Genomic DNA, 13,697 nt, shown 5'->3' on the forward strand with positions numbered 1-13,697 from the left:
AGAGCTCAGGCGGCCTCGCTGGCAGAGGCCGGGTCCGTTTCCTTGGAAGAGATTTGCAAGGCGGCAACTTGGGCATCGGCCCATACCTTCTCCAGGCATTACCGCTTGTCTGTGGCTGCTCGGGCGGAGGCCCGGTTTGGAGCTTCAGTGTTGCGGTCAGGGATTTCTATGTCCCGCCCTGGGTGAGTACTGCTTCGGTACATCCCACCAGTCTATGGATTGATCAGCATGATGATATGGAAGGTAAAATTATGTATCATACCTGATAATTTTCTTTCCATTAATCATAGCTGATCAATCCATAGCCCCTCCCAGATATCTGTACTGTTTATATTCTGGTTGCATTTCAGCTTCAAGTTTAGTCTTCAGTTCCTGTTCAGGAGGACTTCGTGTTCAAGTTTTTTCAATTGGATTCTTCAAGAGTTGACGAGTTTGTGTTACAGTGAGCTGCTGCATTCCTCTCCCCTCCGTTTTACGGGGCTGGATTGAGACATAAATTCTGCCGGCGCTCCCTCCCGCTTCGTGCGGCTGTAAGGCAGCTTTGTACCCCTCCCGCTTCGGCGGTGTTAGGGTCAGTCAGCTCCTCCCGCGGTTGCAGGATAAACCAGATCCCCCCCGCATCGGCGGGGTGGTGTCCCTCCCCCGCTCCGCGGGGATGAGCTGGACGGATTCCCCTCCCCCACTTGTGTGGGGATGAGCTGGGTTAATTCCCCTCCCCCGTTTCGGCGGTGGTGAGCTGGGCAGAGTGTCCCTTTGTGGGTGTAATTCTCTAAGTGCTGAGTCCTGCGGATGGAGCTTTGATATCGACATACTGAGGAGTTTCCGGCAGCACATGACCACATATAGGGAGGCAAAAGCTTTGCTCTCTATCTCCACCTGCTGGTAGATGGACACAACCCACCAGTCTACACACCAGTCTATGGATTGATCAGCTATGATTAATGGAAAGAAAATTATCAGGTATGATACATAATTTTACCTTATGGCACTGATGAGAATGACCCATAGATAAGACGATTTTGGTTTATTGATGGGATTTTGAAGTCAAAATGTCTTGACTTACAGAGGAGTGTATACGATAAATCCAGTTTTGATACACCTTAGATTCTTCATAGAGATCTAAAAATTTAGAGAGTGGGATAGGTTGTGCAAGAGATGACAAAAAAAGGAAGCAGCATGTTGAACCTGTTCAATTATATAATTTAAATTTAAAAAAAAATAAGGATTGTGGGTTCCTTGGTTCCTATCCTGATGTTATAATAGCTCTGTTGCCATATTGACAAGAAATCGAGTGTTGTGCCAAAGAAATTTGGAAGGTTAGTAACGGCTGTTGGAATGAAGTCCCCATTACAGGAATCCATTTTGGGTCTCAGAAGTGCTGGTGAGGTCCCTGTTTTGGTTAGCTTTTTTTTTTTTTTTTTTTTTTTTTTTGAAGGTGGGATTGGAAGATGGGCAATAACACAACTGAAAGCCTATGGTGGTGGGTCATGGTGCAGAATTAAGGAAGCTACCAGAAAGAGGAAAATTCAACTTCTAGGTGCAAAGTGCAACACAAAGATAAAGGGGGAAAAAAAATTCCGTAGCGTGCTCATTTGAAAAATCTCCCCCCCCCCCCCCCCCAAAAAAAAAAAAACCCCAACCACTAACACATCTCAAAGGAGTGACATCAGAATAAATGTTAGCATGGTCTTAGAATAGCTGTGGGCTATAAGAGTTTCCAAGTCCAAGACCTTAATTGCAAGTTCAGATCATTTCATTCCTCCACCCCCTAACGTAATAACAAAATGGCAATTAAGTATCGTATATAAAGCCCAGCCAGGATTCCAAAAATCAAAAAGATCTTTTTGATTTTTGGACTTTGGCTGGGGGCCTTATATATTTTTGTGTTGTCACTTTGTAATAAATAATAGAGAGTGGAGGAATGAGAAACTGTTAATGTCTTGGTCTTGGAGTAGCTGTGGGCTATGAGGTCCCAAGACCATTCTATCATTTATTCTGATCTTACTCCTTGGAGATTTGTGTTAGTGGTTTGTTTGTTTTTTAAGTTTTTCATATGAACACACCACCTGTTATTTTTCGTCCCTTTATCTTTGTTGTGCAGAATTTAGGAAGGTAGGTGCCGGAATGGGGATTTCCTGCAGAGAAGCAAGATCAAGGCATGTTTTGTGAGGAGATGGGTACTCAGTCTGATATACTAAAAGACTTTTTTCTATTTTACATCTGTGGGAAGGACATTGAATACCTACAAAATAAAATAAATTAGTGCATACACCCTTTAAACACACATAACCGCATTCTGTACACACATAGAGGTTTGAGTGCACATGTATGTTCACCTGTGCATGAATGAAGGCATTTGTGATCACAATGTACCTTCACTTTTCATCTGATCTAGACCAGTGGGATTTGTCACCCAACCAACAGATGGAGAGAGAAGCAGAACTTTTGCAGTGACATTACTGGTATAAAGAGTGGTACAGCCTGGTGCCTGTCGGTATTTCTCTGCCCCCATTATTTGGTGTAGAGTGGACTGGTAGTGTAGGATTTCTTCAGTGCAGGTCTGATTCCCCAGGCTGCAGTTATAGACTTCAATCCTACAGATAGTCCCTTAGTCGATGTTGGCTCCCGTGGATCTGTTGAGCCTGGAGAGGTCCTACCCGCCATATCCCTGAGCCTTAGCTCATGGGCTCTCGCTTGGTGTGGATAGCTGGCAGAGATCCCATGGTTTCTTTTCTTTTATTCTCTCATCCTTCCTCACCTCCTGAGTGAGACTCCTGCAGATTGGGCTGAAAAAAAGAGAGGAGGGTCTTTCAATACTAAAGTGTTGCTTGTGGTGAACAAAGCAGGTTTTTAAAAACTGTTTTGTTTCCCATTTCTTTATTTAAAAAAAAATAGTAGTGCCAAGGTTGGAAAGGTTTTTACCTAGTGAAGCAAGTGGGGAACTATGGAAGTCGGAGGCATGCCAGCTAACGCCTTGGTGGTGGTTGAGGGAGGATATCTTAGGAGGTAGGTGATGCGGGGCATACGGGAGCTGTTGGGTATATAGAGCTTCCGGCTCCTGCTTCCCCCATGTGATGGGCAGTGGTGAATTCAGTTTCATTTTCCTCCTGGGAAGCCCTGGCACACATAACCGAATCAGTTTGAGGCCCATCCCCTCCCCACGCCCTCATTTCAGCCACAGCTGAGCTGATTTTGGTGGGAACATCATCTCTCTTGCCCAAGAAGGAAAGTATTATGGATTAAGTGGCATCTGATTGTACCCCCTAACCCAGAAGATAGCTCGGGGGGGTGGGGGGTCATTTGGTTCCTCAGTAGATACAGGGGCCACTTTTTCCAGGCTATTGTGTGTTTTGTGAGAACGGTTTTGGGGCTTTAGGGTCTGGCCCTAGCATAGCCAGTATTGGTTTCTAAAGTAGGAGGAGGAATGTGGCCCAGGGTGTTGAGTGGAGGCTTGGACAGTGGACAAGCTCCAATCCCTGCTGTGCCTTCTATAGAAGAGGCCTGGGGGTGAAAAATGAGGAGGACGAGGCTCTGTGGACAAGTGCTTCCCTGGCCATGTGTGAGCTTACGCAAATGAAGGCAATAACTTGGCTGGTGGTGAGGTGATTTTGGAAGATAGAACTGCCATCCCTTATTGATAAGATCACATTGGCTCTTCACATATTGACTGCGATCCAGAAAAAGCCTTGGATGTGGACCCCCATATTGCTAGGGCTATGGAAGTCCCCCCCCCCCCCCCCCCCAAAGCTCTTGCAGATGGTCCTATCTGAGTGGGAGACGGGATAGGATTCTTTGGTGCATCAAACTGATGGGCAGGTTCTGTTCTTTCTCTTGGGGCGATATGGATAATTTTTTTCATCTTGGTGACAGCTCTGACAAAGACTACCATCTCTTTTGGAAGGGGCTTTGATGGTAACAGCTTTTCATGATAGAAAAGTGTAGGTGCCTTGAGAGAGATGTTTGTAACTATGGCGCTTGGAGATCAGACTTTGGTTTGCAAAGGAACAGAATGCGACAGGGCCTTTGCCACACATCAGCAGTTGCTTGTGTCCTAGGTTGGAGTCTGAAGCAGCCTTTGTGTCAAGATGGGTGGAGCTTTTGGTCTGCATTTGTTTGCAATCAGTAGCCTTGGTGGTAGTCAACCATAGCTAGCTGTGGCTTGACACTAGGCTGACTAGACCTCTAAGTCTTTCTTTCTTGAGCAAGCTTCCATTTCAAGGCTGGTAGTTGTTTGATGAGGATCTAGAGAATCTCATGAAAGACCTAGGGGAGCCTAGGCATCAGCAACTTCTGCAGGAGGCGGCAAGATCAATGGCTTGAGGTTTAGAGAGAAGAACTTGGGCCAAGGACTGGGGCCGGTATCGCGTAGATAAGATGACTGGCAAAGGGCAGAAGCAGCTGTTCTTTCGGGGAATGAGGAGGTCAAAGGACAGTGGTGGCTCTTCTGTCGGTGAGGGCCAATGAGGAGGAAGACTGTTCTACCAGGAGCAGGCTCTTGCTGTCTTTGACCAGTGGGTCTTGGAGGTTGTCTATTGAGGTTTTGCACTAGAATTCCCTTAACATGTTTCAGATGCCTTTATGCTGTCTCCTTGCGTTTCTTCCTTGAGAATACATGTTGTATTGGTTGCTTCAGCTGGGTGCTATGGAGCCTCTGCCACTGCAGTAACATGGTCGGGGGCACTATTCTTCGTGTATTTTGTGGTTCCCAAGAAAGGGGGCACCTTCCTGACCCATTCTGGACTTGTAGGCGTCTGCATCTCCCTTCAGGTCCCACACTCGCATGGAGATGTTGGTTATCTCTTTGGTCATGCTGGGGGAGTTTTCTTTGTTGAACGTTGCAGAGGCTTACTTTAATATCAGGAATAAAAAGAAGTGCGTCCTGTGTTTTGGCATCTTGGGCAGTCGTTTTCAATTCAGGGCTATGCTTTTTGATCTAGTAACAGTGCTTAGGATTTTCTTCAAAGTCATGGTGGTAGTGTCCTTGTATTCCAACAAGCAGGAGTTTGAAGATCTCATATTTAATGAACTGTTTTGGGATTCGTGGATGGCAGCCACTAGAGTGAACTTCCTGTTGGAACATCTAGGTTAGGTAATGAGCTAAGCCAGGAGTCAGCTTGTACTTTTGCAGGAGATGGTGTAAAAGCAGATAATGAAATACTCAAAAAGGGGAGCTATTTTTCTCCCCCCAGGAAGAATAGACAGACATTGATCCAGAGAAGGAAGTTTTGTGCACAAAGAGCTCCTAGTGTTGATGAGTGACACTGGCGGCGTGGGTCCTTGGACAAGGGCTCACAGACTGCTGCAGTTCTTGTCTTGTTCTCCTCAGTTCCAGGAATTTGAGGCCTGGCTCCCATTCTTGTCATTCCTAAGGAGGTGTCTCACTTGGTGGGCGGTTTCTACTAATTTGTGTCTAAGTGGGCTGGGAGGGGCATTCATTACTTCAAGCAGATCATGCAGATGGTCTGGTTGGAGCAAGAAGCATCACAGACTATCAGCAGCTTGGAAGTATGAGCCATTTGCCTAGCTCTGCAGCAATTGCTACTATTTCTATGAGGAAATACAGTATAGGTGACTGCAACTGAAGTGGTCTATCTTAGCAAGCAGGGCAGGATCAGGAGTGCTTTAGTATAGCACAAGCGATTTTATTGATTTCAGCAGCTCACATTGGGGGAGTAAAATTAAGTGATTGTACATCCCTTTTGGTCTGGATTCATCTAGCAGAATAAAAAGGAAGGTGAAATTTTAGTCTTGTGATAATTTCCTATCCTTTAATTTCTGCTTGGCCATGGGGGGGTTGAGAAATTCCTACCCGTAACTTCTGTTCTCAAGACAAATCACTCCTTTCAGTACCCTTCTCCACCACCGCCAACTCCAGGCTCCGCCCTTTCTGCCTCCCCTCACCCCATGCTTGGAATAAACTCCCTGAGCCCATACTCCAGGCTCCCTCCCTGCCTATCTTCAATCCTTGCTCAAAGCCCACCTCGTCAATGTCGCCTTCGGCACCTAACCACTATACCTCTATTCAGGAAATCTAGACTGCCCCAACTTGACATTTCATCCTTTAGATTGTAAGCTCCTTTGAGCAGGGACTGCCCTTCTTTGTTAAACTGTACAGCGCTGCGTAACCCTAGTAGCGCTCTAGAAATGTTAAGTAGTAGTAGGGTCTGTGTGTTTGGTTCATAGGTTCTAAATCTCTATTAGAAATTCTGTGCAAAGGTTTTATGAAAATTCTGTGTACAGTACTTAAAATCATGAAAAATTTGGCATAGTTTTTCTAGTGTCTTTTTTTGCACAGAATTCCTCCGTTATAAGGCCATTTCTTCTTCAGGCTCCAGCCTCCCTATGTCCCTTAGCAAGACCCCTAATTTTGTGTGCTCCCAAAGTCTTCTCCCGTGTGCAGTACCCCCATCTCTTATTCTCCCTCACACCCAACCAGGCACACATCCTCTACCTCTTTTTCCCCTCCCCTCCCTAACTTTCATGTTCTCTTCCCCATAGCACACCTCAAGCTTGGTTCCCCCCCCCCCCCCCCCAATGGTGTGCTTTCAGCTTGCTCTGCTGCCTCTCCCATCCCATGGTATTGTCTCAGCTTTCTCTGTCCCCTTATGCCCATGGCTCACTGATCTTGATCCAGTGACCCTCACCTATCTGTGGTACTCAACCCCCCCCCCCCCCCCCCATTGAGCTTGATCTGCTTGTTCATAGAAGAGTATGTCTGCATGTCACTGCCACTACCTTTGCCACACTAGGCCTGACTGTTCATGTGAACCATGTACAGCTCTGTGGCTCATTTGAACAGTCAGGTATAGGCTGGCAGGGGAGGAGGTGGTCTTCTGCACTCCATTCACTTCCTTCTCCTTTTGCTCTCTGATCTCTGTTGTGTAAGGGGAGAGAGATTGCAAAGAGCAACTGATGCCAGTGCACAGGTAGGAAATTATGTGCCAATTCTGCATTGGCCAGTTGCGCCAAATTCCCCCAGTAGTAGTAGTAATCTGTAGAGGGTTTCCTTAGGAGGTTTCAAAGTAACATACATACGTTTTATATATTTGCTTTGGTAATGGTGTATTGACAAGTTTCTGGCTGCACCACTCCTTATACTGGTAAAATCACAAGAGTTCAGCTTTTCTGTCTCCATTTACCGGTAGGGTAGTACAGTTTTATAAAGTGAATTTGTAAATTGGTTGTACTAAAATAAGTTCTCCCCACCTACTTAATTAGGAGGGGGTAGGATTGACTGGGGTTCATGCCTGTTTCCTTTCTATTGTACAATTGAAGGGTGGATAAGTAGACTCTTTTGGTGGGGGGGGGGGGGGGAAGAAAGATGAGCCACTTTATTTTTGTGTGTGGGAGGTTTACCATTCATTTTAGAAGTGAGATATAACTGTATATCCCTGATGCTAGACACAATGGGGACCTCGGCACCCTCCAGAGAGCTGTATCTTAAAAGTAGTTACTTAACTAAAAGAAATAGTAACTAGTTTAGTTATTGATCTAAGTTTTTTGGAATTACTAATGTCCTGGTGTCTTAAGGGTAAAGCTGTGATAGCAAGTGTTTAAAGTTTGTAAAGGTATCTTCTCTTTCCTTAGCATCCCTCCGGACCAGCCCAGCGATTGACTGATGGGTTGTACACGCCTTCCAGCAGGTGGAGACTGAGAATACTGAGTCATCAGTGAAAGCCAAAAAGAGCCCTTGCCAGAGATAGAAAGATCATCCTCAGTCTCCAGCAGGTGGAAGGTGTTGAGCTTTTGTCTCACTTTTTCCTTTTTTCCTTCTTGTAAATTTGTTAAAAAAAAAACAACGCACACACAAAAAACCACTATTTAGTTAGATTTCCTTCTGTGCACTTGTCTTTATTGGAGCTTAGTTATTTGAGGCAGAGGTCCAAGGGGGTGTTACACCCTTTAGGCTGGGTCCCTCCCCCCACCTTCCTTCCTAGCTCTCCTTGGGACCTTCTTGTAAGCTGGGGCTGTTAGAAACTTACTCTTCAAGGGAAGCGATCTTGGAGTTGCAGCCGCGTTTGTTTAAAAAAAAAAAAAAAAAGAGGCTGGTCTCAGACAAAGCAGCTCTCCGGGCTTAGCTGGCTGTTAGTGGCAGTGCAAATTCCTTTCTGTACCGTTGGTTCGCCGGTGATTTGTATATTTAATTAAGTCCTCTGGAGGATTGCAGGAAGACCGTTCCGCGTTGCAGTCTGGCAGCATGACTGAGAAGCTTTGACGCTGTTCTGTGTGTCAGAGCCGCGGAGTTGGGGGAAATGACAGATGTAAATTCTTCACCGCGATTGATGGTGCTTCTGAATCGGGTCCCTCTCCCACGTCGGTACCAGGTGGGTCTTCAGGGGGCATGGATTCCTCCCATTTGGCAAGGAAGCTCCGGCTCCTCTGGTTTTGGTGAGAACGGCCACCATTTTGTGTCTTCTCTAATTCTGGGGAGAGCCATGTTTCCCGGCCCTTGGCTCAAGCACAGGTTCAGTCCACAGATGTTTCTCTGCTGGCTGCCAGTTCAGAAGGTGGTTGTCCATCAGAATTTGTGATGCAGATGTATAAAGTCATTCTTGTCCAGAAGCATGGTCAGGCTGGGGCTCTTTCTAGGAGTGAGTTGGAAACCAGACAGTTGTTGCCTTCTAAGAGACCTAGGGGGTCTTGGGAATGGGAGAAAGACTTTTGAGTCTGACCCCGATCTGGAAATGCCCACCCTGGAGCATTCAGACTTCGCCTAAGTAGATTTAGCAGATGGGGATCCTTCTGTGGTGGATTTGGAGACAGATCCTTTTTGTCCCGGGAGAGGACACTTCCGTTCTGTGGGGACAAAGAGTTTCAAGTTGGAACAGGAAATGGCACAGCTCATGAGTTGGGCGGAGCTGCATATTCAGGCCCTCTTGGCAGCTCATGTAGCGGGAGCAGAAAATGTTCGGGTACACTTCCTCAGTCGAACCACTCTAGATCCTGGCGAGTGGGATCTCGGCACTGTGTTTCAGTTGGTGGTGAGTCATCGGGGGTATCTAGTCATAGATCTGTTTGCCTCAGAGTCCAACACGAAGGTACCCAGGTTCTTCAGTCACTGGAAAGACTCTTAAGGCTCTAGGGATCGATGCTCTTATTCAACCTTGGCCAGAAGGTCTGTTGTATGTCTTTCGTCCGTGGCCCCTTTTGGGCAGTCTAATTCAAAAGATAGAGGCACACAAGGGTCAGGTGATTGTGATAGCTTCGGACTGGCCTCACAGGCCTTGGTACTCCGACCTTCAAAATCTGCTTCTCGAGTTTCTTCTCAAGTTTCTGGAGGATCTTGGGCTGTTGGTCCAGGGTCCAGTAGTACATCCGGAGCTTGCTCGATTCTGTCTTACGGCCTGGCTCTTGAGGGGGCGAGGTTGTCTGAGAGGGTACTCAGACAATGTAGTGTCTACAATACGATCTAGACGTCGTTCCACATCTCTCAATTATGTTAGGACCTGGAGAGTTTTTGAGGCGTGGTGTGATGATTTAAATATCTTGCCTTTTTGGGCTTCGGTAGGGCAAATTTGGATTTTTTGCAGCAAGGTTTAGAGAAGGGTTTGGCTTTATCCTCTCTTAAGGTGCAGCTAGCGGCCCTGTCCTGTCTTCGAGGTCAGGTGCAGGGCAAGTCTTTGGCTTCTCATCCGGATGTGCTTTGATTCCTGCGGGGTGCGAGGCTACTGAGGCCACCCACTTGTCTAATTTTTGCCTTGTGGTGCTAGCGGCCCTTTCTGGTTCCCTGTTTGAGCTGTTGTCTGCCTGTACATTGAAAGATCTCACTCTCGAGGTGCTTTTTCTGGTCGCTATTGCTTCAGCTAGGTGGGTTTCTGAGTTGCAGACACTTTCGTGTAAGCCACCATTTTTAGAGTTTGCAAACGACCGTGTAGTGTTGCAGCCAGTGCCTTCCTTTCTCCCCAAAGTGGTGGCGCGTTTTTACGTGTTTCAATCTGTCATTTTGCCAGTCCTCAGTTCTTCGTCCGGCTTGGAATTTATACAGGGGTCCTCAGAAAGGGTTAGTGGCGTCTAAACCTACGTTGTCTAGGTGGCTTTAAGAGATGATTGTATCCGCTTACCTCCTAGCAGGCAAACCGATTCCTAAGGGACTGAAAGCTCACTCTACTAGAGGGCAGGTGGCATCATGGGCCGAGCAATGTTTGGTTCAGCCTTTGGAGATCTGCAGGGCGGCAACTCAGTCTTCTTTGCATTCCTTTTCCAAGCACTATAGAGTGGGTATGCAGAGTCGTCAGAAAGTGGTGTTTGGGGCGAATATACTCACAGCGGGTTTGCTGGGGTCCCGCCCTTGAATGTACAGCTTCCCATCAGTCATTCAGTGGGCCGATCTGGCGGGAACGAGAAATTAGGCCTTACCTTCTAATTTGCTTTCCTTTAGTCCCTCCGGATGGACCCAGATCCTGCCCTAATATTTTTCTTTAAGTTGGTTCTGTGGTCATTTTTCAGGAGAGCTGTGTTGTCCGTTTATGGGTCGTCATGTTTTTGTATCATTCAAAAAAAGAAAAGGAACATATCTATATATGCACATATAGCTCGTGTAAGGTTTGATGTTATAATTTATCTTTGTGTGTTTTGTCAGAAGACACATTGCGTAAGCCACAGATTTGGCTTAGTCTGTGGTTGGCTGCTCAGGCTCACAAGTGCGCAGAAGGAAAGTTTTCTTTTACTCCTTTATGAGATACTGGATTTTTTTATTCCTGGCAAGGGCTCTTATTGGCTCTTGCTGATGACTCAGAATTCTCAGTCTCCACCTGCTGGAAGGCGTGCACAACCCATCAGTCATTCGCTGGGCCGGTCCAGAGGGACTGAAGGAAAGCAAATTAGCAGGTAAGGCCTAATTTCTCCTTGGTTTAGCCAGTTCTGTCTTAAAGAAGATATTACACATTTCCTGTCATGGCTGGGAGTTAGTACACTTTCTAAGGAAGTTGTTGGATGGAGACGTTTTTATAGAAGTCTTTCATAATTTTCTCATTTGGTAAAATTAGAGTTTATGGTTCAAATTGTCAGTGTTGTACAAATCTATATTTTTGCACAATGCTTCCAGCTCAGCAGCCATTTTGGTGTTTGTATTTAGTGATTGGTATTTGAAAGATTTGATTGGTAGGGAACTCAGTTTGCCGTGGTGGGAGAAGAATCAATGGCATATCGTTAGCATGTTCGAGATTTACTGCACACCTGTAATGCCCAGTGTGGTGGTTTAGGGAACATGGAGTGCTTCTGGGCTTCTATAGGGCTCAGGCTCCATTCAGGGTTGATGATTGTTCTAAATTCCCATTGTTTTCTTGGCTTTTCTCCCTTGGTGTATATGTCGTCTGGAATCTGATTTGTAGTTGGTGAGGTAACATACGTGGAGCTCTTAATGGACGCTGAAGGAAAGTCAAGGGTAAGTGTTTGAGAGAACTACTACTTCTGTGGATAATACTACATGACAAAATGTAACTATGGTGGTATGAAATGAATTCGGGAAGGTAATTGGGTATTCCATGGCAGATAATGTTTGGCATAGACTACTATCTGGGGGAGGGGTTTTCAGTTAAGAATAGTACTTCTTTTTGTATAGGTGATCTTGAACCAAAATTGGTGCTGTTGCTTGCTTGGGATCTGTATGGAACCTTTTAGAAGCATTTTCATTTGAAGTGTATTTATATAGGAAGCTTACTGGCGGCTGTTCATGGACGTTCAGTGGAAAGAAAATAACAGCAGCTGACAATGTTTCCCCCTTTTGTTTGACAAAATCTATAATCAAATCTACTGTTAAGAGGCCCAAATGGATTACATGGTAGTAGATGTCAGGATTGTGTGTGTGTATGCACAGGAACAAATGCGACAAAATTACCGCAGGTGTTGACTCAGGAGATTTAGAAATGCTGGCACAGGTAGATGAGATGGTCCTGGGGGGATTTTGAAGTGAAACGGTGCACGAATAATACTATGGAATGTGAATAGTCCAACACAATGAAAATAGCCCTAGTTATGAAGTTAAAATATTGTTAATACTATCTTATATGTTGATTTTCAGTTGTTAGGTTAGGTTAGATGTTGTAAAAATTGTCCTGTAACTTTACGACTACTGAAATGATTATTTTTTTTTGTTCTTTTTTCCTTACTCGATGATTTCTGCACACCCAGGGATGCGCGTAAGTATATTGTGTGGTGTTTGTTTTTTAAAATCTTCACGTTTTTGAAGACAGGAAAAAGTACGAATGTTTGTTTTATTTTCCAGGGTTGTTGAGTTTAAACAAGAAGAAAATATGAGAAAGGCCTCGGAGATTCTGAACAAATATATGCTTAATGGAAGACCTCTGAAAGCTAAAGAAGTAAGGGGTAGAGAATTTCATTTGTATGTTTGCAGTCTCTAGGTTTTTAAAAATCTGTTTTTTTGGATTTTAGTCCATCTTTCCAAATGATACTGTAGTAGAATTGTAATGCTTTGAGCATCTGGTCTGGCATCTGGTCTGGCAGACCACGTTCATTTGTATTCTGATATTCAATATAATACTATTATTTTCAGGAAAATGGATCTCATCAAGCCAACCAAATTTTACTTCCTTATTGTCTCCAAAGGATCATAATTATGGGTTGTGTTCATCTTCCAGCAGGTGGAGATAGAACTTTGCCATAAAGGCTGCTGTCCATTAGGTTACAGTTAGTATCTGTATCTCCATAAGGAGTTAGACCCTTGCTATTTAGCTCTGGCACACGTTCCTTTGGTGGGCACTAGTATACGGCCTCGGGATCAGAGATACTGAGTTTGTAGGGCAAAGGCTTCCTCTTCTGGCCTTTTGGGTGTAAATCTGATGGTACGAGGTCTCCCCCCCCCCCCCCCCCCCCCCCAAAAAAAAAAAAAAAACACTTCCCCTCTGTGGCTTCTCCCGATGGGTTATGGCAATCTACCAGCAGGTGGAGATAGCACAAAACTGTTTTACAGAACGGTAAGGCTTCTGATCAGTACTTCTCTCATCAGCTTCTGGCTTCTTCAGTGTTGGCTCCTCTTTTAAGACCCTACTTCAATTGAACCTGGGGATATAAGGCTGTTGACTGGTGCCTTGCTGGGTACATCTGGTGGTGCAAGGCCCCTCCCCCTTCTGCTGCTGCCTTTCTCTACCTGCTTCTTTCTCACAGGTCTCAAAAAAAAAAAAAAAGGGGGGGGTGGAGTAAAGGCAAGAGTTTTTACCTCTCATTTTTGGAGTACTTTGTGTAGCTATTCTGTTTGGGGTTGAGACTGTAATTACTAAAATCCAGCTTTACACTGACAAGAGAAAGGGGACTGCTTCTTTAGCACTGGGGGTGGTGAGACATTTGATGCATACATCCTTGGATGCCCATTTGGATATTGTGCGGTTTCTGAAGCATCAGCCCCGCTCTGCCTAGCCTGGGATCTCAATTTGGTCCTGAGAGCTCTGCAGAAATCACCCTTTAAACTATTGAAGTCTGTTTCTCTGAAGGTTCTCACCCTGAGTACTGTATTTCTGGCGGCTATCACTTTGGCTTGGTGCATTTCGGAGCTTCAAGCCTTATCCTGTAGTGACACTTTCTTCTTCACAGAGGCTGGAGTTTCCATTAGGACAGTTCCATGCTTTCTACCAAAAAAATTTTTTTTTTGGCTTTTCACATTAATCAGCTGCTGTTTCTACCTTCCTTTTGGAAAGACGAGTGGGGTAAGAGTTATTCAGTGTTGTGTCCTCTTGTTCTTCGCT

At 45.4% G+C, this 13,697-nt stretch overlaps 1 protein-coding gene across 4 annotated transcripts in view; it reads left to right on the top strand.

Moving 5' to 3' along the window:
• Positions 1–13,697, top strand: part of HNRNPM (heterogeneous nuclear ribonucleoprotein M) — a 170,041-nt gene that overhangs the window by 39,237 nt on the left and 117,107 nt on the right. For 3 of the 4 annotated variants that reach the window (XM_030217975.1, XM_030217973.1, XM_030217974.1), the window contains exons 3-5: positions 11,331–11,383; positions 12,130–12,137; positions 12,224–12,317. In XM_030217975.1, the coding sequence (XP_030073835.1) occupies positions 11,331–11,383; positions 12,130–12,137; positions 12,224–12,317 (155 nt within the window). The remainder of the gene's footprint in view (positions 1–11,330; positions 11,384–12,129; positions 12,138–12,223; positions 12,318–13,697) is intronic. The other variant, XM_030217976.1, reaches the window with a different exon arrangement.

This window comes from Microcaecilia unicolor, chromosome 11, assembly GCF_901765095.1.
Source record: "Microcaecilia unicolor chromosome 11, aMicUni1.1, whole genome shotgun sequence".
NCBI classification, from domain to species: Eukaryota; Metazoa; Chordata; class Amphibia; order Gymnophiona; family Siphonopidae; genus Microcaecilia; species Microcaecilia unicolor.